Source organism: Callospermophilus lateralis, chromosome 9, assembly GCF_048772815.1.
Source record: "Callospermophilus lateralis isolate mCalLat2 chromosome 9, mCalLat2.hap1, whole genome shotgun sequence".
Classification (NCBI taxonomy): Eukaryota; Metazoa; Chordata; class Mammalia; order Rodentia; family Sciuridae; genus Callospermophilus; species Callospermophilus lateralis.
The window spans coordinates 8,906,787-8,933,284 of record NC_135313.1 but is presented as its reverse complement, the minus strand read 5'-3'; the positions used below and the strand labels follow the sequence as shown (position 1 = coordinate 8,933,284).

Below are 26,498 nucleotides of genomic sequence, written 5' to 3'. Positions count from 1 at the left end.
AATCTGTGTCTGGGGGAACAGAGTGTCCTCACTGGGTGAGTCGCTCCGACCTACACTGCAGAAGGAACCTCCTTGTCCTTCCAATTTGAGCTTTTTCAATCCAGTTCCATTTGGTGAAACCCAATGGACAAGCCTCCCGACAGCGAGGTCCACAGGCAGCTCATGGACTTTTCTGCCTTTGGGCGGGGGAGGTACTGGGGAATGAACCCAGAGGGGCTTTACCACTGAGTCACACTCCCAGTTCTTCTTATTTTTTTATTTTGAGACAGAGTCTCACTAAGTTGCTGAGGCTGTCCTCCAACTTGCTATCCTTCTGCCTCAGCCTCCTTGCTGGCATTACAGGCCTGTGCCATGGCTCCGACTACTTTTCTGCCTATTAGGTCCCCTCGGCTTCTGAAACCTCACTGATCTGGGATTTGCTGCATTTTGCTTCTGGCACTGCCGCAGGGCAAGACGGTGTTGGACTTCGTGTCTGGGTTTGATGTCAGAAGACGCATGTTTGTTGCCTAGTACTGGTGTAAGTCAGTTCTCCTCTTTTTCTTGCTGGGATCTTTTTGTTCTCCCTTCCCTCTCGTACTCCTGAAGAAGACATGGGTAATACCAGCATAATTTCTGCTGACCACTCCTTAGGAAAAAAATTAGAAAAATGGTCTGATTCCTGTTTTGCCCCCATGGTTAAAAAGAGAATGCTTTATTGCTGCAATGCTGCTTGACCACTGTATGTATTGGGGTCTGAGGGAAGGTGGCCAACAAATGGCTCTTTAAATGATTCTATTGTTACAGAGTGTGGGTCTGCCCAGAGCTGCGGCGCCATGGCTGTCCTTTCCCACCTCGGTTCTTGCAGTCATCCCAGAAAGATTTCATGTTGCTCAGATTTGGAGTAAGCAGGCTTGAGTTTATATTAGAGGGGATGGAGAAAGGGAAAAGGGGACACTCTCAAGGGGGAGTGGTGGGTCTTCTTAGAAGGAAGGAAGGCATGCCTCCCTTTCTTTCCAGTGTTTGAGGAGTCCCAGGGAAGCTTCCACAGACCCCTGCCCACCCCCTACAGGTCCACCTCTTGACTTTTGACTGACAGCAGGATGACATTAGACTTTGAAGTTTCCACTGCCATGACAACTTCAGGTCACTTTGGCCCATGCTGACTGGTTCTAATTGTTCTTACAGATTTTATGATTAGGGGCAATTATCTGGTCTGTGTAAGGGTCACAAAAGTCTACCTGCTTCAGGGTATTTGGGGCCTGCATTTCTCCTGCAGATAACAGGTTGTTTCCTGAGGAATGGAACATGTCCTATCAACTTAATCCAAGCAAGGCTTCAGGTAAATTGCTTTTTTGAAAAAAGAAAAAGAAGAAACATGTGAGGGTTGGCACAGGGAGCTCAGTTTATAGAATTATCCCCTTAACCTTGTGTTCTCATTGCTCCTATGTGTCTACTCCCCCACAATGCCATCATCCAGAAGGCTGGCGGCAAGGCAGATGAATTCCCTGTATCTGAGCGTTTCTAAACCTTCATGATGAAGAGAAAAGGGGAATTCAGTGCTCATGGTATGAAGGAAGGACAGGAAGCAGAATGAACTCCCAAGTTGGGATCTGAACATAATGAGGCGATGCCATCTTTGCCATTGCCACTACCACTCCCTCTTCAAAAAAAATTGTACTTCGACTCCCTAATAAGCTCATTTCCACCTCAGTCTGAACCTGGGCCAGAGTCAGGAATGATCTCTTGCAAGACCCAACAGGGCGCCCAATTTGGCTAGTACCTATAAGTGGAGCAGGGCAGTTCCTCTGATGCAATGCCTGATAACCATTTGCATTCTTAGGAGTTCATGGGCCATTTTCCATCTCAGACTTAATAATTTTGAAAAATAACTTCCCTTCTTTCAAGGGCCACCCACAGAGGATGACAGGCTGTTTGTTGCCCACTTGCTTCATAACACCCAACCTGGGCAGGTGTGCAGGCTGTAATGAATAGTCTCCTAACCACAGGGGAAAGGCCACTGGTGACTTACAAGGCTCAGGAGGAAGTGGGTCGTCTCCATCAGGAAAATCTGGCAGAGATGGAGGAACCAAATATGGCCATCCCTCTTGTAGACCCTGGCTGGAACCCAAATCATGGGCACTTTCCTGGGCCGGGGCATTATTGGAGATGCATACTGGCAAGTTTCAAGGAGGCAGATCATTATTAAGACAGGGGAATTTCAGGACAAAATTATGGAGAATACCATACCTAAAGCCAATGTTATGATATCAGGTAACACGGAAGGGAATATGAAACAAGAAAGTAAAGCTTGCCTCCTGACCAAAGAGAACTAGAGAAGTTTTTGACCAAGTTCATTTGTTCCATACCTTATCGCCCCCATCATGCTCCCATCCAGCAGAAAGTAGCTGAACAATTCAAAGTCCCTATTCACTCTTACCACATAAGATTGTGCAATGAAATAAATTGACAATGGAGATCTGTAACAGGGGGAAAAGTGTTTTTTTTTTTTTTTTTGTTCTGTTTTTTAACTTCTTTTATTGGAGCTTTAACATTCCATTTTCTATTAGCTCAGGTTGTACCTCACAGCTTGATCTGTAGTGTCACATCTTGTCTTTGAGTTTGCTTGCACATAACAAGGTGCCGATTAAAGTAGTGATAAGATTTAAACTAACCCTTGTTGATTAAGTTGTAAGAATTTAAGAACACCCAAGGGGCGCCCTCTGTTTTTTTGACCAGGAGTAACCCTAGTCCCAAGTTCTCCATCCAGAGGATGTTTGTGCCTGCATAAGACAGGCCCACCTCTCCATGTGATGACATGCAGGAAGAACAGGGTCTTTAAGTATCTGCAGGGGGGAGGCAGATGGGCTCTGTGGCGAGGGCCTCCGGCTCTTGGTCTTCTAGTTTCCACTAAAGACTGTTCCCGTCTCTGCACCTTGTCTGTCAAGTCTTTGGCAATCCAGCCCAAGTAGCCACATCTGGGTCCAGCAACAATTAGAAAGAATTGCCTCAAGAAATTCAAGCCATGCGCCTGGGGTTGTAGCTCAGTGGGAAAGCGCTTGCCTAGCACGTTGAAGATCTTGGGATCCATCCCCAGCTTTGCAAAAAACAACAAAAACAAACAAACAAACAAAAAAACAAACAAAACCCCCCTTAAGTCATTAGTCCCAAAGGCTGCTTGGGGAAAGTAGGAATGACAGCAGTCTAGCAACCCACTCCCAAGGGAAGAAATGCCCCAAAGCTAGTGTCTTACTGATTATTATAGTTTTTAGGTGATTGCACATAATAACCATGTTGGTTTATTGGTTTCTTTGACTTACAGTTCAAATTGCCTTAATATTTGGTGCAAGGATATTAGACTATGTCTTCAATATGTGTGAAGGTAAATTTGATTTCCTCGAACGGCTCTCAGATGATTTGCTCCTGTATATCATTTCTTATCTGGATCTTGAAGACATTGCCAGGCTTTCTCAAACATCACGCAGATTTGCAAAGGTAACATTATTTTGTGTTTATGTAGAATTTTCCCTGCATTCTCCTGACACTTTTTTCTTTGATAGAGCTTCAGATTCAACACCAGGGACTCACACCTGTAGGAAAGTGCACTTTTACTGAGCTCAGCCCCAGCCCTTCTATTTGCATTTATTACAACAATGATTTGTTGAATGCTGACTCTGTGATGGAACTTGTCCCAGGCACACAAGCAGCAGATGATGAAGCACTATTTCTACTCTTGAGGGAACTTAAAGTCTAATAGGAGATGTTCATGCAGATACAGGCCATTACAACATAGGGTGACAGAATACAAAGTGATGTCCTCTTCTGGCTTCATCCAAGTGGGTTACTTTATCTGGATTTTGATTGGAAATAGGAGTTTGACAGGTGGTCAGGTTGACTGGGGACATTCCAAGGCAAGCAAGAGCTCAGGCAGAGATATGGTGGCTTAGCAGAAAAATGCGAGGTGTGACGGCCCCACATCCGCTCCTATTCCCTGAGTCACAGCCTTTGCTGATTTACCTGTCTCCCAGTAGGTGGTTCTGCATGGCCACTGAGTGCCCCTTGTGCCCTTCCCCCAGGCTGCCCAGAGGGACCCCTGCTACTTTGAAACCTTACACAGAGTGTACTCACACTAGAACAGAACACAGTTGGTGCCACTTTCAGCCAGAGCCAGGACAAGATCTTTGGTTCTGTGGCTTCATCTGTTCCTTCAGTTCTAGACCCTCTCCCCACAGCCACACTCACTTTTCATTAAATCCCTTCTTGGCCTAAGTTAATCAGAATCGGAGACTGTTGCTTATATTGGAAGAAACTTGATGAGCTGGGTGTTTAGCTGTGAAGCATGGGGGTAGTGTCCATTTTCAAAAGAACACACAACGTTTTCCAAGATGATTCTGACCATAATCTTGCCTAAAATTCGACATTTTTTCACAGTTCAATTTCTTGATTATTAAAATTCCTTTAAAATTATATAATCTGTGTTATTTACAATACATAATTTGTTTTTGTTTGTTTGTTTGTTTGTGGGGCTGGGATTGAACCCAGAGCCTTATCATTCGAGGCAAGCAGTCTACCAACTGAGCTATATCCCCAGCCCCTTACATAATTTCTTTAGAGTATAGAAATATATATAAATACACATATGCATGCATGTATATTTTAACTTGATCTAACCCCTAAAAATAGAGGGCCAGAAACAAATATTAAGAGTAATCATTGGGCTGGGGTTGTGGCTTAGTGATAGAGCACTGGCCTAGCACGTGCGAGTCCCTGGGTTCGATCCTCAGCACCACATAAAATAAATAAATAAAATAAAGGTATTGTATCCAACTACAACTAAAAAATAAATATTAAAAAAAGATTCTTTAAAAAAAAAGAGTAAAAAAAATAGAGTAATCATAATTGTGTGTGTGTGTGTGTGTGTGATACTGGGGGTTGAACCAAGGGGCACTCTACCACTGAGCTGTGTCCCCATCCCTTTTTATATTTTTATTTTGAGACAGGTTCTCACTAAGTTGCCCAGGCTGGCTTGAATTTGCCACCTCCCTGCCTTAGCCTCTCAAGTCGCTAGGATTACAGGTGTGCATAGTGCCCACCTTTTCTTTTTCCCATTAAGAAAAAGTTCATTAAAGTTGAGACGTTACACTTGCTGCTGCTAAGAAGCTGCTTAAAATTAGAGACTCTTAAGTAAATAAAATACACTGGTGGGGGTCTGCTAAAAGATTCTGCCGGGCCTGGGTTTGCTCCTGGAAGTGGAGGGAGTGGGGGGAAAGAGCCAGCCCCTGCAGGTCTACTGTCATTTATCCCTCACTGGAGCTGCCGGCTCCCCTCCAAGTTGGACTCACTTCCCCTCTCACTCTCTCCTTCACGCTCTGCCATTATTCTCGTCTTGGAAACATCCTCCGTAATTCTACTTTACAGCCAGGCTTCGGGTGTCCTTGCAGAGCAGAATTATCAGGAGACAGCCCGGGCTCAGGGCTGCGGCATTTTTCTTTCTGTGTGCTATGAACCCTGTGTTTCTGTTGTCAAGCTGAGTTTTATCTGGGTTCCATTTTCCTGCTGTGTCCCTTCATTTATCAATTATTTTCATTTAGCTAATTATTTAATGAAAAAAATTTATTACCAAATTGTGTAAGAAGTTTCCTCTGCTCTCTGGGAGGGGAAGCTCTTGTATTCAAGGTCAGCCCTCCGGCCTAGCTCCAGGCCCAACCAGACTTCACTTATCTCCTGTCTCTTCAGTTTGTTGTTCAGCTCCTTCAGGGGCTTCTCCAATGTCACATCTTACACAACCATTTGTTGCAAGTAAGCAACAATACCATTAGTTAAAGTACACATTATTTGGATTTCATCAGTTTTTCTCCTAATGTGTTTTCACTGTTTCAGAATCCAACCTGGGTTACTACATTGCATTTAAACTCACATTATTTATTTATGTTTTTTTAAAAATATTTTTTTAGTTATCCATGGGCACAATATCTTTATTTTGTTTATTTATTTTTATGTGGTGCTGAGGATCAAACCCCAGGGTATCACACATGCAAGGCAAGTGCTCTACCCCTAAGCCACAACCCCAGCCCCATTTATTTATTTATGTTTTTGAGACAGGGTCTTGCTAAGTTGTTTACGGCCTCACTAAGTTGTTGAGGCTGGTTTTGAACTCGTGATTCTCCTGCCTCAGCCTCCCAAGTAGTGGAATACAGTCATTTATCACCACACCCAGCTTTTTAGTTTGAATTTTTAACTCTTTGTGTGTGTGTATGTGTGGGGGGCAGGTACTGGGGATTGAACTCAGGGGCACTCAACCACTGGGCTATTTAGAGACAGGGTCTCAATGAGTGCCTAGTGCCTCCTTTTTGCTGAGGCTGGCTTTGAACTCCTGATCCTCCTGCCTCAGCCTCCTGAGCTGCTGGGATTACAGGAGTAGGTTACCCCATGAGTTTTTAACTCTTACTTAATTTTTTTTTCCCTCTCTGTACATTAATTTTCTCAAATCAGCCTCATCCTTCAGAAGACTATAGTAGGACTAAGTTTCCACCCTCTTAGTACCTCACATTTCCACAAGCCATATCCAAACATTTCTATCATGCAGCATTGCTCCCTTCTCTAGGAATATCCTCCTGGACCTCCACCCTGACCTCCCAAATGGCCCTCAAGTGATATTTGTACTAACATGCCGCAGCTCAAGGGTGAGATGGTATCACTGAAGTCTGTGCATTCCTCTAGCAGAGTGCCTAGCCCAGAGTCAGCTCCCAGGATGTGGTCCCGAATGCTTCCATAGAGGGGCAGCTATATCCATTCTGTTTATATTTTGAAAAAGAAAATTGATTTGCATTACAGTGGTCAGATCAGAAATGTTTGAAAATTATACATCCTTGTATGTAGAACAAACAGTCATTCTTTCCATTTCTAACTCTCATTCCTTATTGTCATCTGTAGTGGCTACCATATGACCAAGGTCTGTAGGTCCTTCTGTATATACAAAAGCATGTGTGTAAGATATTTGAATATAGAAAGGTTTCCAAGACCAAACCTGACTCCATAGTGAAGAATTACCTGGGAAGTGTAAAGTCACGCTCAAGACCTGAATTGTGAGGGGTCCTTGGGGTGTAAGGGGGCCCTGGTTCTTGAGAGTTATGGTGCCAGCCCACAGGGGAGGATGGAAGTATCCACTTGTCATACTCACTGCCACCAGCAATCAGAATCATCAACTGCCTGCCCTTTCTCTGATTCCATATTAATTAAGCCCCATGGGTGCGTCCATGGATGAGCGCCTGAAGATCTAGTAGGTCTGATGGCTATATTTTTCAGTGAAAAATTCTCTTGAGAGCTTGGCTAACACCAGTTTGCCCTGAAAGGGGAGTCCAGTGTCTTGGTACATTGGAAAGGCAGAGTTCCATGCCTGTCTGACTGAGACCCAGCAAGTTGGACAAGATGTGTGGGCACATGCCTGGTAGCCTGCTGTCTGGCCCTGGCGTGGGGGGGGGGGAGGCCGGGGGCAGCAGGCCTTTTTCTGCAATCTCTAACAGAGCTGACCTGTAGAAAGCTCTGGTATAGCTCACAGGGAAAGAACAGTCACAGTGGGGGTATAATTATAACCATCTTGCTTGTGGCTCAGGAATCACTGTGACACTCAGGGAGGAAGAAATGTCTCCCTGATACTTTATGGCTGTGAAAGGACAGATTTTTCCTTGTGTCCAGCAACTCCCTGTGAACATGATTCCGAAGTCTGGCCCAGCAGGGGCAGCACCTAGGAAATAGGTGCAAATATCGGTGCTGTGTCTAAACCTAATCTGGGAGGTCTGTGCAATCCCATTCTAAGGGCTCAGCCCAAGAATTTGACTGGCATTCTTGAAGATAATTTGATTTTTGTTTGTTTTTGTAATGGAGGGATACGCTACCACTGAGCTACATCCTCAGTCCTTTTTGTTTATTTTTTATTTTGAGACAAGATTTCACTAAGTTGCCGAGGCTGACCTTGAACTTGCCTCAGGCTCTTGAGTTGCTGGGATTACTGGCATGCATGCACCAAAGTGCCCAGTTTACCAATTGATTTTTGAATTGTATAGATAAAATATCTCTGCTGGGGATGTGACCCAGTGCTCGCTGGGTTCAGTTCCCTGCATTCCCATCCCCAAAGAAAATGTCTCAAGACTAAATAAAAGGCTAGAATCTCCTGGGCTGTTGTTCTTGTCTTCACCAAGCACAGCATTGTGGTGTATTTAAATCAGCCTCAGAAGCCAGGTCCTATGATGCGCGCTGGTAATCCTAGCTCCTCGGGGAGGCTGAAGCAAGAGGTACAAAAGTTCAAGGCCAGCCTGGGTGACTTAGTGAGACCCTGTCTCAAAATAAGAAATAAAAAGAGCTGGGGGGAAAATTCAATGGTAGACCACCCCTGGGATCAATTCTCAGTATCCCCCCGCCCCCCCCCCCAAAAAAAAAAGAAAGAAAGAAAAATCATTAATTTATTCAATCAATCATTTAATCAGCTCTAGGTCAGAGAGCTAGGTACTTTTCTTAGCTCCTCCCCACCATACGCTTTGGACAGCAAAGTCCCCCCCAGGGCCAGACAGCAGGCTACCAGGCGTGTGCCCACACATCTTTGCTTTCTCAAGTGGTTTCCGCATTTGAAGGAGAGTTTGGAACAAGAGGTTTTTTATAAGCCCTAGGATTCCTTTCAATAGTTCATGGATGTCAACTTCATGTACCACCACCAGGGGGCAGTAGGCCCACGATTGTGTGTTTAGGAGCAAAGTGACCAGAGCCACAGGCTGGGTACCTGCTTTTTAAGCCCTGCAAACTGCCAGATAAAAGATCTCCAGAGTTTGGGAGTCTTTGTTGAAGCCATTTTACAGACATATTTATAAAACCTAATATATTTCAGTCTTAAATCTGATGAGCCATAAATGAAGTTACTCTAGTGGCAAATTTAACTGTTTTGAAATTCTTTCCTTTGACCCCAGACCTTATTGTTTTCTCCCATAATCTCTATTATGCAAGACACACTGATATCCTGAAATGTATTGTGCTAGTAATGGCTAGGTCATCTATATTTGTGGTGGAGTTGGAGTTTAGATCTTTGAAAGGCAGTGTAGGCCATCCGTTTTTTGGTTTTTTTTTTTTTTTTTTTTTTTTTTTGATATTGAGACATTTCCTAAGAGTTTTCATCTATTTATGTTTAGATTACGTAATCTGAGTGGAGAAATTCAACCTTGAAGGACTGTTGAAGGTGGGATAAGATAATGAATGGCCCGCCTGACCTCAAAATGTTATGGGGACTGTAAATATATGATTTGATGTCCCTGTTTAACGATAACCTTCATTATGTGGAGGTACTAGCTCTTGCAGAAAGTATCTTAAGCAATTATGCTCTGCAGCACTCTTCACTCTGACTGTAATTCATTCTTTCCCCTTATCTGAGTACTTTTAGAGTGCACGGAGTATAAAAGGATGCTGGCTGCTCTCTGTTGAAAGTGGGAGTAATGGTGTAGGAAGTGGAGATAACACTTGTAGGTTCTTCCTCTTCAGGAAGAAGCCGAGATGAGTGGGCACACAGCATAGCCAGGTGCTGGTTGGTGTGGGTGAGATGCATGGCAGTTTTGGGATTTGGGGTTGCATAGAGAGGTGGGAGGGGCCGGCTAGGCCCCCTTATAGAAGATAATCTCTGGGATTCACGTGGCGTTGCAGTTTGGAAGGACAGGCAGAGATGGCAACAGGCAGAGCAGGGAAGAAGCAGGCACAGATTCAGCTCCCATGAATAGGTGGTATGTATGTGTGTGGGGGGCAATTGCTGGCTTTCATCCCAGAGTCTAGGACAGTTTGGCTTTCCATAGGGGCATTGAAGCCTCCCACCCAGCATGGCCTCTGCAGTGTTTGGGGCCTGTACCTGAGCTGCAGTGCTGTTCCTTCGACATGCACGCCTGTAGGTGAGACGGGGAGGCCCTTGCTCTCCTCCCCTCCACTGGCTTGGGCTAGTAGCTCAGTGGAACATCTGGGGTGGGCTGTGTCTTATGACAGTATGGGTGAGTCCAGTTCTCTTCAGTCTGGTCTCTATGATCTACAGGGATAGGACATTCTAGAACTCTCTGAAATAAGGGTCAAAATTGCAATTGATACAAGACTTTGTTTGAATTTACCTTACTTTTTTTTTTTTTTTTTTTTTTTTTAAGGATTTGGGCTCTTTAGTTCTATTCTATCTTTAAATCTATTCCATCATCAGCACATTGCATTGTAATTCTTTCACTGTGAATCTATTTTCTTCAGTATTCTCTTGGCATTCCACATGGCCAACAAATACAGGTTCTAAAGGATTGTCTTTGATGGAAGGAGGACAGACAGATGATTTGGTACTTCACACTTTCAAATTCATCTACATGATGAATTGGACAAAAGGAGGTATATTTCCTAGTCTTAAATTCTGTGAACATAAGTGAATCGGTCACATTAGTCATTGTCCACCAATATGTGGCTCACTGACATACCTGTATTTGTATTTGACTTCTAATTTTCCATCCTGTGAATTGATGGCTGTTTCTGACCTCCCAGACTCCAAGTTATAGCAACTGAAGGCTGGATTTCCACCTGGATGCCAACAGCCTTCGGGGCCTTTCTTTCTAGTGTCTTCTGAGAAATGGGTCTGGTAGCATGCTGTTCTCTCTTCCCTTCCTGCTCATAGATGGTATATATTCTAGGGGCTTTACATATGTTATCAATAATCCCCTCAGCAGTAAAAGTTTATTATCGTTTCTGTGTAATCACAGTAACTCCTGTTTATTGAATGGCTACTGTGTACTAGGCTCTGAAAGTACATAAGCTGATGTAATTCTCATAGCAGCTCTGTGGGATGTGGAGGGGTTCTCTTGTCCTGATTTTTAGAGGAGGAAATAGGAGCTTAGTTGAAGTTCACAGGTATGAAGCAATGGAGCTAGGTATGGAGCCTGGGCAGTCTCACTCCAAGGCTGATTTTTTGTTTTTTTTCCCAGTACTGGAAAGTGAACCCAGGACCTCACACATGTGGGCCAGGTGCTACATCACTAAGCTACATCCTCAGTCCTGCTGATGTTCTTAAATCACTATATTCTGTTATTTAGATGGCCAAATGGAGGATCAGATATGGAGCCAGACGCAGAGAAATTTAATACATTCAGGATTACTTTATTAAGTAGCAGGGCCGGAATTCAAATATGTTTGCTAGTTAACTTGTCTGTGTTGGTACCTTGAGAATACAGGGGAAAGTTCAGTCTTCTAAGTGGGAGTTAAACCCGGGAAGGTAGCCCAGCATGGTGGTGCACAGTTGTAATTGCAACTACTTGGAAAGCTGAGGCAGGAGAATCACAAGTTCAAGACCAGTATCAGCAACTTAATAAGACCCTGTCTCAAAATAAATAAATAAATAGATAGATAGAAAGGGCTGGGGATGTAGCTCAGTGGTAAATCACCCCTGCATTCTATCCTCAGTTCAACGGAAACAAAAAAGCATGGGGATATATTTGTTGCCTCGTAGACAAGGGCTGCACCTTTGATAACTGCGCAAGTGTTATCTTCCTCAGCCCGTGGAAGCTTCCATGAACAGGGGCGTGGAAATGCAGTCCTCACCCTTCCTTCTGCTCTTCCAGCAAGGTTCCTCTAGGGAGTTCTCTGTCCTTGCTCTTCTACTGTTCTTTCTACCTTGAACTCTGTAGCTAGATGTTCGTCCCCATTGTGCCAATGAACTTAGGCCTGTCAAAGTTGCTGTTGTACATCATCTTGCAAAGCACACAGTCAGGTCTTCAGTGTTTGTTTGTTCCCAGTGCTGGGAGTCAGACTCAGGGCCTGAGAATGCTGGGGGTGCTCAATGCCAAGCCATCCCAGCTCCCAGCAGTCAGTTCTCAGTTCCCCTCTTGATTGACTTTTCAGTAGCATTTGACATTTTAATTACTTTCCAGATCTTCGTTCTTCTCAGTTTTCCTTGTTGAGGACTTTGCCACTTCCTGGGTGCTTCACGTGGAATGTCGTGGAAAGCTTCCTTAGACCATCTTCTCTATCTTCAGGCACACAGAGAGGATGGCACCTGATCCAGGGCTTTAAATACCATTGCCACTGAGCACCCTCAGACATGTCCAGTCCACACTGGACTCCTTCCGTACTGTGAATCTAACTGCATGCTCAGTAACCCCACTTAGATACATTACAGACATTTTGAATTTAACAGGTCAAAACCAGACCAGATCTCTTGATTTCCCTACACACTTACCTATTTACACCACATCGACCTCTCTCAACCCTATTTTTCCCAGTCATTGATGTCACTAATTTTGCTCAAGCCAAAAAACTCATCCTGAATTCTCTATCCTGGTACGAACGATTTAATTCATTAGCAAGTCTGTGTGTGTGTGTGTGTTGGGTGGTACTGGGGATTGAATCCACAGGCACTTAAGCAGTGAGCCACATTGCCAGCCCCCCCCCCTTTTTTTTTTGAGACAGTCTCACTAAGTTACTTAGGGCCTCACTAAGTTGCTGAGGATGGTCTTGAACTTGGCCATCCTCCTGCCTCAGCTTCCCAAGTTGCTGGGAGCACTGCACCTAGCAAGAGGCAGTCTCTTGAGGTGGAACTTGTGCCTGACACACCTTCCTGCACACGAAGCCTTTGGTGGTGTTTCCCAGGCAGCAGGGGTTTCATGGTGACCATGTGGGGTGAGTGAATGACTTTCCTTAGCCGGTGTGTGCTGTGACCCACCTCTGGCTCTTTCCACCCGCAGCTGTGCACATCTGATATTCTGTGGGAGCAGATAGTGCGAGCCTCCTGTGACACCATCACTTCCGACATGAGGGCCCTGGCAGAGGACATAGGCTGGAGACACATGTTCTTCACCAACAAGCTCCAGCTGCAGCGGCAGCTCCGCAGGAGGAAACAAATGCACGACAGCCTCGGAGAGAATCAGCTATTTTAGGGACACCTTTTGCTGCCGGCAGGAAGCTCTGAGGCACCTCTGTGCTTCTCTTCAGGGTCCAAATCTTAAGAACAATGTTCACTGATCCCAGGGTCTTTCGAAAAGAATAGAGGATTTGGCCACCCAGTGCCCTGCTGGAACCACCGTCCCTGTGACACTGAGGGCCAAGTTGTGGCCCTAGAACAAGGAGGTCAAGGTCAGGAGCTCTGCAGGTCACTGTCTTCCCAACCCTGATGCTGCTCAGAACAGACACTTGTGCTATACATCAGCAAACAGTAAATGATCATCAGCAAGTTTTACTGTATCTATTGTACGTAAAATCTGAATGGGTGACTGGACTCCTGAATTTTTTTCCTGGTGTTGTGTCATCTGAGTTGTCACTGGGTCAGAGGTCCTAGAGAGGTCCTGAAAGGGAAGTGGTTGTCACTGGGACAGAGGTCTTATAGAGGTCCTGAAAGGGAATTGGACCTCAACTCAGCCTGTGAGGGTCCCCTATGTCAAATCAGAAAGGAACTTAAAGGATGGGTCACAGTGAGGGGCAAACTGTTTTTATTAAGAGAATGCAAGGTGTGCACGTTCTCGGGGTTGGTAGGGCCCAGGCACTGGCGAGGAACTGCTAGTCCCCCCCAAGCTACAGGTGTATTCGTGTAAGATCTATGGCACACAGACGTCATCTGAGAGGCCTCCCTTGTGTGCGTCACTTGACATGCTAAATCATTACATCTCTGGGTTGTTTTTTTTTCTGTTTTTGATGAAAAATCTCTATTCATTTCCTCACCTGGGGGTTTCATTGTTGTGCTTTGCGAATTTGAACAGGATGACATTTGTGTGGCATTGAAGGTTCTATGGAGAGTGTAACATGGGGATGAAATCATCAGATCTTAAAAATAGAAACCACAGGAAAGCCTATTTGTTGAGCAAAGCCCTCTCAGTCCTGTTTTTTGTTTTGTTTTATTTTGTGTGTTTTTTTAGGTCTAAGTCAGGAGAGAAGTTATTTATGGACTACAGATAAGGTCTGATAATTGATTTAAGTGTTGTTTATGAACCATAATTCCATTATGGAATTGAAATTTAAATCGGGGGTTTTAAATCACATAAAAGTGGACTTAGATGATGGCTACTGTCACTTCATCCCAAGTCTCCCTAGCTGTCCCCCTGCCTCCTATCCTACCTCAGCCCACGGTTGAGTAGGTGGCAGAGTGTCCCCACTGAGAATTCAGGGCCAGGAGCTGGGGGAGGCGCTCTAGGTAAGTGCCTTCTCAATTTCGTTCCCATGGGTTTGTATTCTGTCCCCATCCCGTGGGCCAGGGTGGCAGGCTCCATCCTCCCACATAGACCCCCCTGACCCCGCGCTGAGCCACGGCTGGGGAAGTCAAAATGCTCTGCTTCAGATGTCAGGCGTTCACTTCTCGGGACTTCCTGTGGTTTAATAAGCCAGTCACTTCTCAGAAGGGATGTAGATAGCCACCACTTGATGACAGAACTTTTTCCTTTTCTCTTTCTTTGTTGGTTTCCATCCTGTTAACATGGCCCAGGGGTGAAAACAATACAGTTTCGGGATAGAAAGTCATACTTCACCGAGAAGGGCATTTCAGCTTTCTCCCCTGCACCTCCGCTTCTGTACCCAGGTAACACGGAAAGGAAAGCGATGAGCCAGAGCCAGAGACCAGGCAGAGATCACACGAGAGTTTATTTGTCAGCGCTCCCGCTCCCTTGCTTTCCTTTCATTGGTACCGAAACCCGGGATCAGGTTCCCTGGTGTGCCTGCTCCCCTCTTTGAGGGTCACTGGGCTTCCCCTGGCCCTGATCCAAATTCCATTGTGGGACCAGGCCCTCCATTCTGCCGAACACCCTCTCTGCACCCACCACAGGACATTCCAGCTAAGACGCCTGTCTCTGGACGACCTAAACGACCTGGGAAGTGACCGTTGATTGTCTGGCACACCCAGGGTTACCGTGTGGTCGGGGATATCCCCAGCCACAGTTTCACAGCTATGGCTGGTCCCTACTGTCAACTGGGTCTGTAGGTGGTCTTTTATTCGGGTACTGGGTTTTGAGAAAAACCATTGACGGTGATTGGGAGTTGTTCCTGGTGAGACCTCTCGGCCTTGGTTAATCCCTACTGCTTCTGCCCCCATGTCGTCCCAGCCAGGCACTCAAGTGTGCCTCGATAGGTTTTGCCCCCAGCAGTGGTAATGACCCCCTGACATAACCGTCCTCTTGACTGGGTGCTACTAGAGATTGGGAGATGCCCCACCTCTAAACTCTCCTCCTGTATCTCACCATGGGTGGCTCCTCATCCATTCCCTCCCATAGTCCTCTAGGCTGCCTCCTGGCTAACTGGGTCTCTCTCTCCCACCCCAGACCTACCCTCCCCCCCAAAAAAAAAAACTTATCCATTTGTGCAATCAGACCTGGGCTCAATATCCTTTGGACTCTAAATGGCTGCTTAACGGCACCCCAGATCCCAATATTATCAGGGATCTTTTCAACTATTGTGAGCGTTTGGGAAAATGGAAAGAGATATCATATGCTCAGGCCTTCTTCTCACTGAGTTCTAAGCTCTCTCTGTAACTCTTGCTCTCCCACACAAGTCCTCTCAGCTCTTGCCTCCCCTATGCCTGCTTCCAAAAGGACAAAAGATCCTACCCAGGACTTCTCCTCCTTCGACCCAGAGGATGAGCCCCCACCATATCATAATTCTTTTTCTGATGAAGCCACCATAGCAACTGTCCCCTGGGCTCCTCCACCCTTCTCTCCTCCTGCCACACACTCATGGGCTGCCACTGCCCAACCCACATCTCTGTCTTCTACGTGAGGGGGGCTGGTGTAGATGGTGTAGTCCGGGTTCATGTGCCTTTGTCTTTGTCAGATCTTTCACAGATAGAAAAGTGGCTTGGGCCCTATACTTCAAGCCCCACCACATATATCACAGAGTCTCAGTATCTGACCAATCATATGACTTGACCTTCCCTGATGTCCATATGATCTTGTCTAACACCCTCCTGCCTGAGGAGCACAGGCGAGTTTGGGAGCACGCTAGAAATTGTGCTGATGAGGTGCATCAGACCTCCCCTGCCCATCCTATTGGCCCTGAAGCAGCCCCTGATCGGGAGCCCAACTGGGATTATAATTCGCTTGGAGGAGTAACTAGTAGAAAGAAATTCATTACTTGCCTCATGGCAGGACTTAGAAAGGCAGCCCATAAGGCTGTCAATTATGAAAAGCTCCAGGAAATCATCTAAGATAAGAATGAAAACCCTTCAGCATCTTTAGACCGCCTGACCAAGGCTTTATTACAGTATACTAATCTGGACCCGGAGACTCCAGATGGGAGACAACGGCTGATGACACACCTTTTCTCCCAGAGTTTCCCTGACATTAAGGACAAACTAAGGTGCCTCAAGAGGGGTCCCTAACTCCCTAAGCTGAGGTACTGGGAGTGGCCTTTAAGGTGTATAACGGGAGAGACAAGAAGGTCTGGAAGCAGAAATATCAGATGCTGGCTCAAGCCATCTGTCTAGCCTCAGCATCTGTCCCTGGTTCCACTGCTCCATGGTAGGGTCGCTCAGGACTGCCCAGACCCTGTTTTAAATGTGGTCAGATGAGTCACTAAGCTTGGACATGTCCCAAGCCTTGAAAGCCTCCGGGCCCTTGTCCTAAATGCCATCAGGAGGGACAATGGGGCATTGACTGTCTCTGGTCCTATAGCAGCCCCCGGCCATCCAGCCCTTCTGGTTCCCCTTTCCGACTCTTAGGACTGACCGCTGAGGACTAACGAGGCCCAGGTCCTCACCACCCGACCACTACCATCACTCCGCGGGAAACCAGGTAACTCTGTATTTCAGGTGGGCCTCACTCCTTCCTTCTAGACACTGGGGCTGCATATTCAGCCCTCAAGGAGTTCTGGGGACCTACTGCCAATTCTTACAGACACCTACCCTTGTTTGCACTTTTGGATCTCTAATTTTTACCCATTCCTTTTTGGTCATTCCACAGTGCCCTGTTCCCCTTATGGGAAGGGACATCCTCACAAAGTTGGGGGCTATGCTCTCCTTCTCCCCTCATATTTGCTTCCAACCAGACCCGCCTGATGCTCCTCTGATCCTCACCCTGACCTTAGGACCATCCCCTATTCCGTCTGCCAGTGCCTCCCATTACCCCTTCCAAGGTGGACCTACTGTCTGGGATGTTTCAAGTTCTTCTATCACCTCACACCACGAGCTCATTCACATCCATTTCAGAACCCCCTCCATTTTCTGCCCAATCACAGCACCCGCTCTCCCTCCTTGGTGCTGCTGTCCCTCTCCTTTTGCAGAGCAGCCTCGTCAGGCTCCTGACAATAAACCCATTTCTTACCCCAGGTGTGTGTGTGTGTGGTTGGTCCTGCGCCACTTTTCTCCCATTGGTGCCAGTGACTCGATCATGTTCTCCTATCAGCTTTGCTGTCCCCTCCAGGGACGTGAGCTGCTTTGGGATCCTGAAGGCCCAGGACAATGACCACACACCTTCTTCCATTCACCCAGCACTCTTCTTCCTCATCCACACTCTGGCCTCATTTGGGTAAGTGACTTCGCCCTTCCCCTCTCCTCCTCCTCACCAGTCTGCTCCCTGGAGCCAAGCCTCCTCTCTAGAACTTAGATCTTGGCCCAGCACCAAGATTTTCGCCCACCCCTCCCTCCTGGTGAGTTTACTCCACTTGCCATGGGGAGCTCCCAATCCCTTTCCCTTGGTGAGTTCACTCTTGGGTCTTGGTTCTCAGCTCCTCAGCAGAGCTCATGAAAGTCCTGGCCAGGCAACCAAGACTCTCTACAGGCAAAGCCCAGGACTAGGGAAGTAGCAGGTGATTCCCTTCTCTCAGTCCCAGACTCCAACCCGCCATGGGGAACGCCCAAATCCCATCTGACTCACCTCTCGGCTGCCTCCTCACCCCCTTAGCCCCACTCTGTTTGCTCCTGATCTAAAGGCCTATCGACCAATTCAACCTTCCAATCTTCATAACTTTTGCGAGCACTCAGGAAAATGGAAGGAAATCCCTCTGTGTACTACTTGCCACTAAAGCTCTGGATTCCTCCAGAGACCCTACTTCTAGACAAACAAGGGACCCAGAACCCTCCTACATTGTAAAGCTCTGGGCAGCAATCTCCCTGGCCAAGGCCACACTGAAGCTAACATTGAAATACAAAGGACAGACTCAGCAGGCTTGATAAGAGGCCTAAAGGGAAAAAAGTGTCAATTTAACTTTTCTCTGGCTACAACGCAGAAGAATGGCTTCAACTTTTTTCTCTATCTCCCTGATCTCACACTCCCATTTCACCTTTACATGGCTAAAAAGCAGGGATTTGCTCTAGGGGTCCTTGGACACATGCTGGGGCCAACCTTTGCCCCTGTGGCTTATCTACCAAAGGTCTTGAGTAGGCTCGTTAACAAGTTAAAGAAATTCACTTTTGGGGCCCCACTCACCATCCTGGCTCCCCATCACCTTAAGGAACTCCTCACCTACAAGGGCTTACATTCCCCCCCCCCCTGTCGCCTTTTATCTCTACAGGTGTCCCCTGGTGGAATATCCCAGACTTACCTTCCACACGTGCTCACTTTTAAACCCTGCTACTCTCCTCCCCGCTCCTCAGGACTCTTCCACCTCTTCTCCTCTCACCCATTCATGCACTGAAACTCTGGAGGAGCTTCTTCCACATCCCTCCCACATATAGGAAGCCCCTTGCTGCAGGCAACATGCACGTGGTTCACAGATGGCTCCTCCTCCCTTCAGGAAGGAGTTCCTGGGGCAGGGTATGCTGCAGTCTCTCTCACCCAGTTTGTGGAAGCGGCTCCCCTCCCCAAAATACATCCAATCAGCAGGCTGAACTTGTTGCCCTCATCAGAGCCTGCACTTTGGCAAAGGGAGTCAATGTCTACCTGACGCAATGTCTACACTGACTCTACATACGCTTTCCACATACTTCTGTCCCACTCTGCTTTTTGGAAGGAGCAGGATTCCTTGCCACCAAGGGAACTTCAATTACTAATGTCCCCTTTATCTCCAATCTCCTTCAGGCCTCAAAGCTTCCCACTGCCATTGGAACTGAAGGATGGCAGCTAAGTAACCCCCTTCTGCAGTGGGCACTTCCTTTCCTGATCTCTCTCCTTGTCATAGACTTTTGGCTAAAGCTTTCCCCCTGGGTCATTAGATTTATTCAAAACCAGATTCAAAGGATCTCTAACCAAACCGTGAGCCACCTTCCAACCCCTCACTAAAATTGGGCCGTATGGAGTCAGCATCACCCAATACCTCCTGACCCTCACCATTGCCTCAATGACACCCTGCCCCCCTAACAAAGGTCCAGACTCAGCCCCTTCCAAGCAGGAAGAAGCTACAGAAGATTGATCTACACCCCTGTCCCTTAAGGGGCCCAATTACAAACAAAAAAGGAGGGAATGTAAGGTCCTCGCTTAGCATCTGGATGGCCATCTTAAGTGACAGCTGCCATTTTAAGAAAAATTTCGCTTTCCTGTCTAAGGGCGTTTCTGAGAAAGGTTCTCCACTCCCTCATGCCAACCCCACCCTTAACCCCACATTAGGGCCCACCCAAGTCTGATCCCTGAGCCTGCCCCATAAAAGTCCCCAACCCCAAGCCTGTCTTGCCTCTCTCCATCTATGGACAGATGGCCTTCAGTTGTCAGCACATAAACTCTTGTATCTCTGCCTGGTCGCCGTCTTTCTTTTCTCTCCCACCTGTCTCCCGGTTCCTCTCTTTCCTTTCAAACACCCCATGACTCTTGGACCAGAGGAGCTTCCCAGGATGCACTGGGTCTTCTGGATGGTACAGAAGCAGGGGGCTCTGGCCCTTCTCCCCACCTGAGTCTTCTGGAATGGTCTGATTTGCAGGGCTCCATGACAATCTCCCCCCACCCCCAGAGGAGATCTTGTTATGCTGGATCTCCTAATTTGTGACTAATCTCCCAGATTAGTCACAAATTCCTGGGCTAAAGCCATTGTCCCCTCCCACCTCAGCCTCTCAAGTACATGGGACTACAGATCTGTGCCACCTTTCTTAAAAAGAAAGAAACAAAAAAATCCAAAACAAACAACAACAAAACCAAACTATGTTAACATAACACTGGATTTACACGTGTGCACACACATGCTTGCACACACCCAGGGCCTCCCACAGCCCTCAAATCAGACTTTAACCCTCATCTACACCTCTCAAAACTTAGTCACCTTGTGCCCAGATGCCAATTTGAGATCCTCTATTCAGGCCTCTGAGCTTCTTGCTGATAGTCTGCTCATAGTCTGCTTCCTGACAGATGATGCTTCAGTCCAAGCACAGAGCAGTTTTCTTGGTTGACACCCAGCCTCATTCCCATCTCCCAGAGGAGTCTGCTGGCTGGTGCAGGGAGGCTGGTGGCAGCCTGGAGAGCCCGAGGTCGCACATTTTGCATGGCTCCTGCCATCTGGTCTCTCCCTAGACTTTCACATCGCTCATGGCCAGGGTGTTACAGGTGTACCGAGAGAAGGCACACATGACCACAATCTGGTATGTCATTGAAAATATATAAATATCTAATTAAATATATAAAATATATAATATAAATACATAATTAAATATATAATATTAATTAAATTGAATATAATTATATAAATATAATTAAATTAGTTAAATTAAATATAACTAATTAAATTTAATTAAATATAATTAAATATGATTATATAAATATATAATAAATATAATTAATTATATAAAAATATATAATTATATATGGTTACACATATAATCATATAATCATATATACTTAAATATATAATTAAATATATATATAATATACACATAAATATATAATTACAACTCATTTGTAGCATTAATGAAAAATGTCAGCAGCTTAAGTAAGTATAGTGTTTTATCAACTAACCGGGATTCTGAAAGCTTATGGATGTGCATCATAACATCAACATCAGTCAATAGGAACACAAATATGGCCCTTTGAAGACACGTATTGTAATATTACGGTATATTTTTGTTATATTTGTAATTATTTCACATATTACATGTAACATACTATATAAAAATATAAAATAGATGCTAAAGTTAAATGATAAGAGTTAACATAGTGACTGTTGTTTCATAATAGTTAAAATAATATAGGTTACTATTTCAATTATTACTTGGCTTAATGATATGCTTACCTTACTAATTGATTATAATTAGTTTTGCCAGCATATGGGCAGTATGGTCTTCAGCCTAACATCCTGCGTCAGCAGCATGCTAGTGCTGGATGCCTTGCCTTTTCTCCCCCGAGGCCTTCCCTCTGAGTCTCGCCTGCAAATCCATCCCTCAGTTATAGGCAGCAATGCTCTTGACCTGGCTCTGTTAACAGCTTTCACATAGATGAATAAACCTGCTTGTAGGTGACATCGCACTTCAGAGTGAAATGCTGCAGCATTTTATAATCTTTCCCTTTCTCATCTTTTCAGTCAAATGTGTTTCTTCTCTGTTATCTTTTGCCATTGTAATTATAAAAATAAAATGCTGATATTTTCTGATGATTTATATTGCTAGTTTTATAAGAATTTGTCTACTTAGTTCTGTTTACTGTATTGCTGAGGATCAAACCTGGGGCTCTTGCTTGCTAGGCAAGTACTCTACCACTGAGCTACATCCCTAGCTCAACAGTTTATTAACAGAGCAAATGTGCATATTCAATTTATAAACTGAAAAATATATTTTACAGAATGTCAACTTCTACCATGTTTTTCAGACTGGCATAGTACATGCATTACATCTCAGTAATATAGAATCCAAAAGTTTTTTTTTTGTTGTTGTTGTTTTGTTTTGTTTTGTTTACTGTGTAGGCCCAAGAATTTAGGCTGAGATGATCATTCAGGGAAGGGGTGGTAACCGAGGAGAATGACAGTGCAATAGGTGTCATTTGCCATTGTTTTGTGAGCTTCATGTACATGATGGCTATAGGTCCTCATTTCTTTCTCCAGAATGGCTCATAAGATGCTAAAGAATAATATAAGCAATCCTGAAAACATGAGCTCCATTGCTGAGAGTTTGAGTATAACAGCTTTTATATCCAGTTAAGACATCAGACTGTGAAAGATGATCCAGACTTTTTGATTGAACCCAGGGCCTCACCTGAGCTGCACAAGTGCTCTGCCACTGAGCCACATCCCCACTCCACCCCCGCTTCCCTGTTTTTTTTTTTTTTTTTTTTTTTTCTGAGAGAGAGACTCTCACCATGTTGCCCAGGCTGGCTTTGGACCCCTGGGCTCAAGCAGTCCTCCTGCCTCAGCCTCCCAAGTAGCTGAGATGACAGGAGACCATTCTGTGCCTGGCTCAAGCTCTTCAATACTTAATAGTTGGTTTCAAGTTGAAATGGATGTCCTTAGACTTTACAAAGCATTACATGAACTAAGTGTCACCAGGCCATAGATCAATTGTACCTGCAGTTAAAACCACATGTTACAAAGTAAAACAGGCACCTTAGCTTCACATTTATTTTCCTTTGAAATGCAATCATCTGCACACTGGGGCAGCAATAATTTGCCCTTGCTACTTGGAAGCCTCAGGGTGGGCAGCTATGGAAGACTCCCTGTTTCCTGCTTATCATGTTCTCTCAAATATAGTTTTTCACTCAAGAAAGTTATTTTCAATTGGGGAATCTGTTCTGCCATTCAAACAGTTTTGGAGCCATAGATCCATCCATGGTCACAGACTGTGTTGGGATAAACCTTAGAAATGACAATAACACTTTCCATGTATTGTTTATTCTGGCAATGGCTGGTTTAATTCTTAAATTAGTCCTGAAAGTCAAATAATATTATTGTCTCATTTTTCTCAACAGTTTACAAACTTTGGCATGGATACAATCTGACCAGCCCCATATCTTATAAATAAAGCTTTCTTGGAATGCAAAATGTGTACCACCTTCACACTGGTAGCTGAGTTAGGCAGTCATGATGTAAGAGCATATAGCCTGTAAGTGTTCTCAGAGAGGACAAGTTCATTTTCCCAAAGTTTCATAAAAATCTATGTTCTTAACCACACATGTATATACCACCTCTTGCCCCAGAGCCAACACCACATTTGGCCAATGGAACTTGGAAGCTGACGGGATCAGGTCTCACTTAAAATTACAAGTGAGAGGGCCTAGAGCACCATGCAAGACCATTCTGGCTGGTTGCCCAGAGAATGTTCCGAGCCTTTATTTGTTTGTTTTGTTTGTGGTGCTGGGAATTGAACTCAGAGCTCATGCATGATGCTAGGCAAGTGCTCTACCACTGACCTACACTCCCAATCCCCCTCCAAGTTTTTGATAAACTAAATTATTGCCTGTTTCTCTATACAGTGTCTTAAGTTTTATCTTAAAAAACAGGAGTGAACCCTTCGCCCCTCGCACACTGTTCTGGAGAACCACCCGATGGAGTGAAGGAGTTGACTGGGGCTCACTGGCACGTTCCACACTCGGCCCTCTCTTCCTGCCTTGACCACTGGACACCTGCTCCTCCCCAAGACCATTACCTCTCTGACATCACCCTTCTTTCTTGAAGGAAGCCTCCCTACCTTCTTAAGGAGTCAGCTCATTTATAAGCCTTGAGTCTTCCAAGTTTTGGAGAATCTGTCCTCTGCCGGGTATAGTTTGGGTCTGGAGAGTTCCCCAAAATCTCATGTGTAAACCGGCTGGTTGCTGTTAGGAGGTGATGGGAACACTAGGAGGTAGGGTCCAGTGGAAGGAAGAGAGGTCCCTAAGGGCGTGTCCTTGATGGGTTATTGGAACCCTCCTGCTGCTTCTCCTCCACTTCCTGGTTGCCAAGAGGAGAGCAGCTTTGCTCCGCCACAGACTCCTGCCATGAAGTTCTGCCTTGACTCAGGGCCAAGGAGCCGCGCACTGGAACCTGAAACCATGAGCCCAAACAAACCTATCTTTCTTTGAATTGATTTTCTCAGGTATTGTGTCATAGCAACAAAAAGTTGACTAACACCCAGCACTATCTGGGGCCTCCTACCACCTGTCTCTTCCCATTCAGCCTCTAGTCCCTTGCTGGCAGTACTTGATTGTCTGCTGTCTGAACTGCAGGGCCTAAACCCTTAGTAGCATCCATAACACCTGAAATGCCCTTAGCCCTTTAGCATCTCCACCTAAGTGGCTATCTCTTCCCTACCGTCAGACTGCAGAACATGGTGGGACAGTGTCCTCATACATGCTGGCCCGGCCCACTAGTGAACCACACTGGCCTTACTTCCTGCCATTGCCTTGATCACGTTCTATTATCTGTTTCCTGTACTGCTCACTGTAAATCTTCCAATCTTATCTCCCATTTTGCAGAGACTAAGCTTGTCAGTGTGGACTCCACAGCTTCCCTTCTTTCTGGCCTCTGACCGGCCTCCGCTTTCTTCTGCCTCCAGAGGGAAGAGTCTCCTTTCCCCAGTGCTGACCTCTCCCCATCTTCTTCGGGGGGTCCTGGTCTCCCTTCCTGTTCTCCACCTTCCAGCTCTCTCTCCACTAATTCTTTCTTTTCTTTTCTTAAAAACGCAGGTCTTCCCTTGAAGGAATCTTCCCCTGTTCCTTCTGTGCTGCTCAGTGTCGCACTGGTCTTTGCCGCTGAACTCCTAACGGTGAATTTCCCAGGGCTGCTTAGTCCTCGGCCTCTGCCTCCTGCCATTCCTAACCCTCTGTCTGCAGGCTTCGGAAGCTACTCCTTTGCAGGCCCCTGAGAGTTTCCATCCGGTACCCTTCTCAGCTCTCATTGCTAATTGATCTTCAAATGCAGTGATAGTCCCTTTGCCAGGCTCTGGGCTGTCTCCAGAACCCAGGCCAATTCACAGTCCCTTAACACCTTGGCTCTCCTCCTTATTTCCAGACCCTCTGCTCCTTTTCTTTCAGCTCTGAGGGATTCTTCTCTGTTCCCACGCCTAAATGTGCTGCCGATGTTCCTTTACTTGCTCCCAGACATGGCTCTGAAGGGTCCTTGGTGAACCCAAAGCCACCAGGACTCTGCAGCAGAGCGCAGGGTGCTGCCGCTTCCCAGGCGCACCCCTCAGGAGCTGTGGTCCCTCTGAGGGGCTTTCACCAGGTGTCTTCAACGTCTGCCCTGTGCTCTGAGGCACTGTGCTGTGTGCTTGGGATGCCATGGAAGAAGATGGCCCAGATACCTGTTCTCAGGGACCTTCTTCAGTGTATGCATATTTTTTTATGTTTTCTACAATTTTCTAAGGTAGTAGGTTTAGTTAGGCTGAGGTGTTGTTGTTTTTTTTTTTTGTTTGTTTGGTGGCACTGGGGATCAAACCCAAGGGCACTCTATTACTGATCTACATCCCCAGACTTTTTTATTCTTTATTTTGAGACAGGATCTTGCTAAGTTGCCAAGGCTCGCCTGGAGCTTATGATCCTCCTGCTTCAACTTCCCAAGCTGTTGAGATTCAGGGATGCAGCACAATGCCCTGTGACACACTAAATTTTTAGAGGCTCAATTTGTTCTTAGTACTTCTGTTGTGCTTTTGCTATTTACCTTTGTGACACCTACTGTAACTTAGGTGACTTCATTATCACCCAATCAATTTTGGTATCCTTAAGTTTTCCTATATAGAAATACAAGAGGTAGACATACTGTTGTATTATTTTGCAAGATAGTTTTAAACCATGCTACAACCTTATTTTAGATTTCAATATTTTAAAATGTATTCACTTTTATTATGCTTAAGAATGGATCATACATAGATTGTTTTTGTTTTGTTTTTGGTACTAGGAATTGAACCCAGAGGTACTTTACCACTCAGTTATATCCCCAGGCCTATTTATTTTTATTTCAGGATGCGGGGGGAGGCGTCTTGCTAAGTGTCCTAGGCTGGTCTTGAACTTGTGATCCTCCTGCTTCAGCCTCCTGAGTCACTGGGAGTACAGGCATATGACACTGGGCCAGGTGGATCACAGCTTTATAAACAGTGATTAGATTCTCTTTTAGCCCACAGCTGCACTATCTAGGACTAAAGATGCTGAAAAAGATGAAACTGATATATTAGAGTTTTCAACTTCATTTAGAGAAAAGAAGCATACTAAAAAGTATAAATATGATTCAAAAGGTATTTTTTCTTGGCTTTATGATGTAAAAATTTCACCTTTTTGATACTTCTTAAATTGTGATATCATTTTGAGGGGTTCAGGGTTTAAGGAAAAAAGGAATTGTATATTTTAAATGTAGATGTGATGAGTTTGTTAAAAGCCAAAAATTGATCATTAACAGTTTTTCAAAGCAGAAATGAAAGAGCCATTGAAGTACCGCCCAGTGTTAGCTACTGCACTGAAGAGCTCGGAGCGCAGCTCTCAAGCTGGCACAGCTGACGTTGCTGAATGCCTGCTGGATGGAAAGTCAGCAAAAGAAAACCACTGCAGTGCCACTTTCTAATGGCGCAGTAGCTTGTCAAGTTAAAGATTCAGCTGTGAATATGGAGGCCGAACTGCAGGACCATACTGTTGCCTTACACAGGACCAAATGGATCGACTTGCTGTGTTCCTTGTGTTCATCTGGTCCCAGCAGCAACAGATCAGTCTTTTATATGCAGACGTGGGAATAAATACAGTGGTGCAGGAACATTC

The 26,498-nt window shown here is 45.5% G+C and overlaps 1 protein-coding gene across 1 annotated transcript in view; it reads left to right on the top strand.

Annotated features, from left to right (window-relative positions):
- Positions 1–12,899, top strand: part of Fbxo36 (F-box protein 36) — an 82,255-nt gene extending 69,356 nt beyond the window's left edge. Inside the window, exons 3-4 of the mRNA XM_076866421.1 lie at positions 3,299–3,471; positions 12,708–12,899. Of these exons, the coding sequence (XP_076722536.1) occupies positions 3,299–3,471; positions 12,708–12,899 (365 nt within the window). The remainder of the gene's footprint in view (positions 1–3,298; positions 3,472–12,707) is intronic.
- The last annotated feature ends 13,599 nt before the right edge of the window (positions 12,900–26,498 follow it).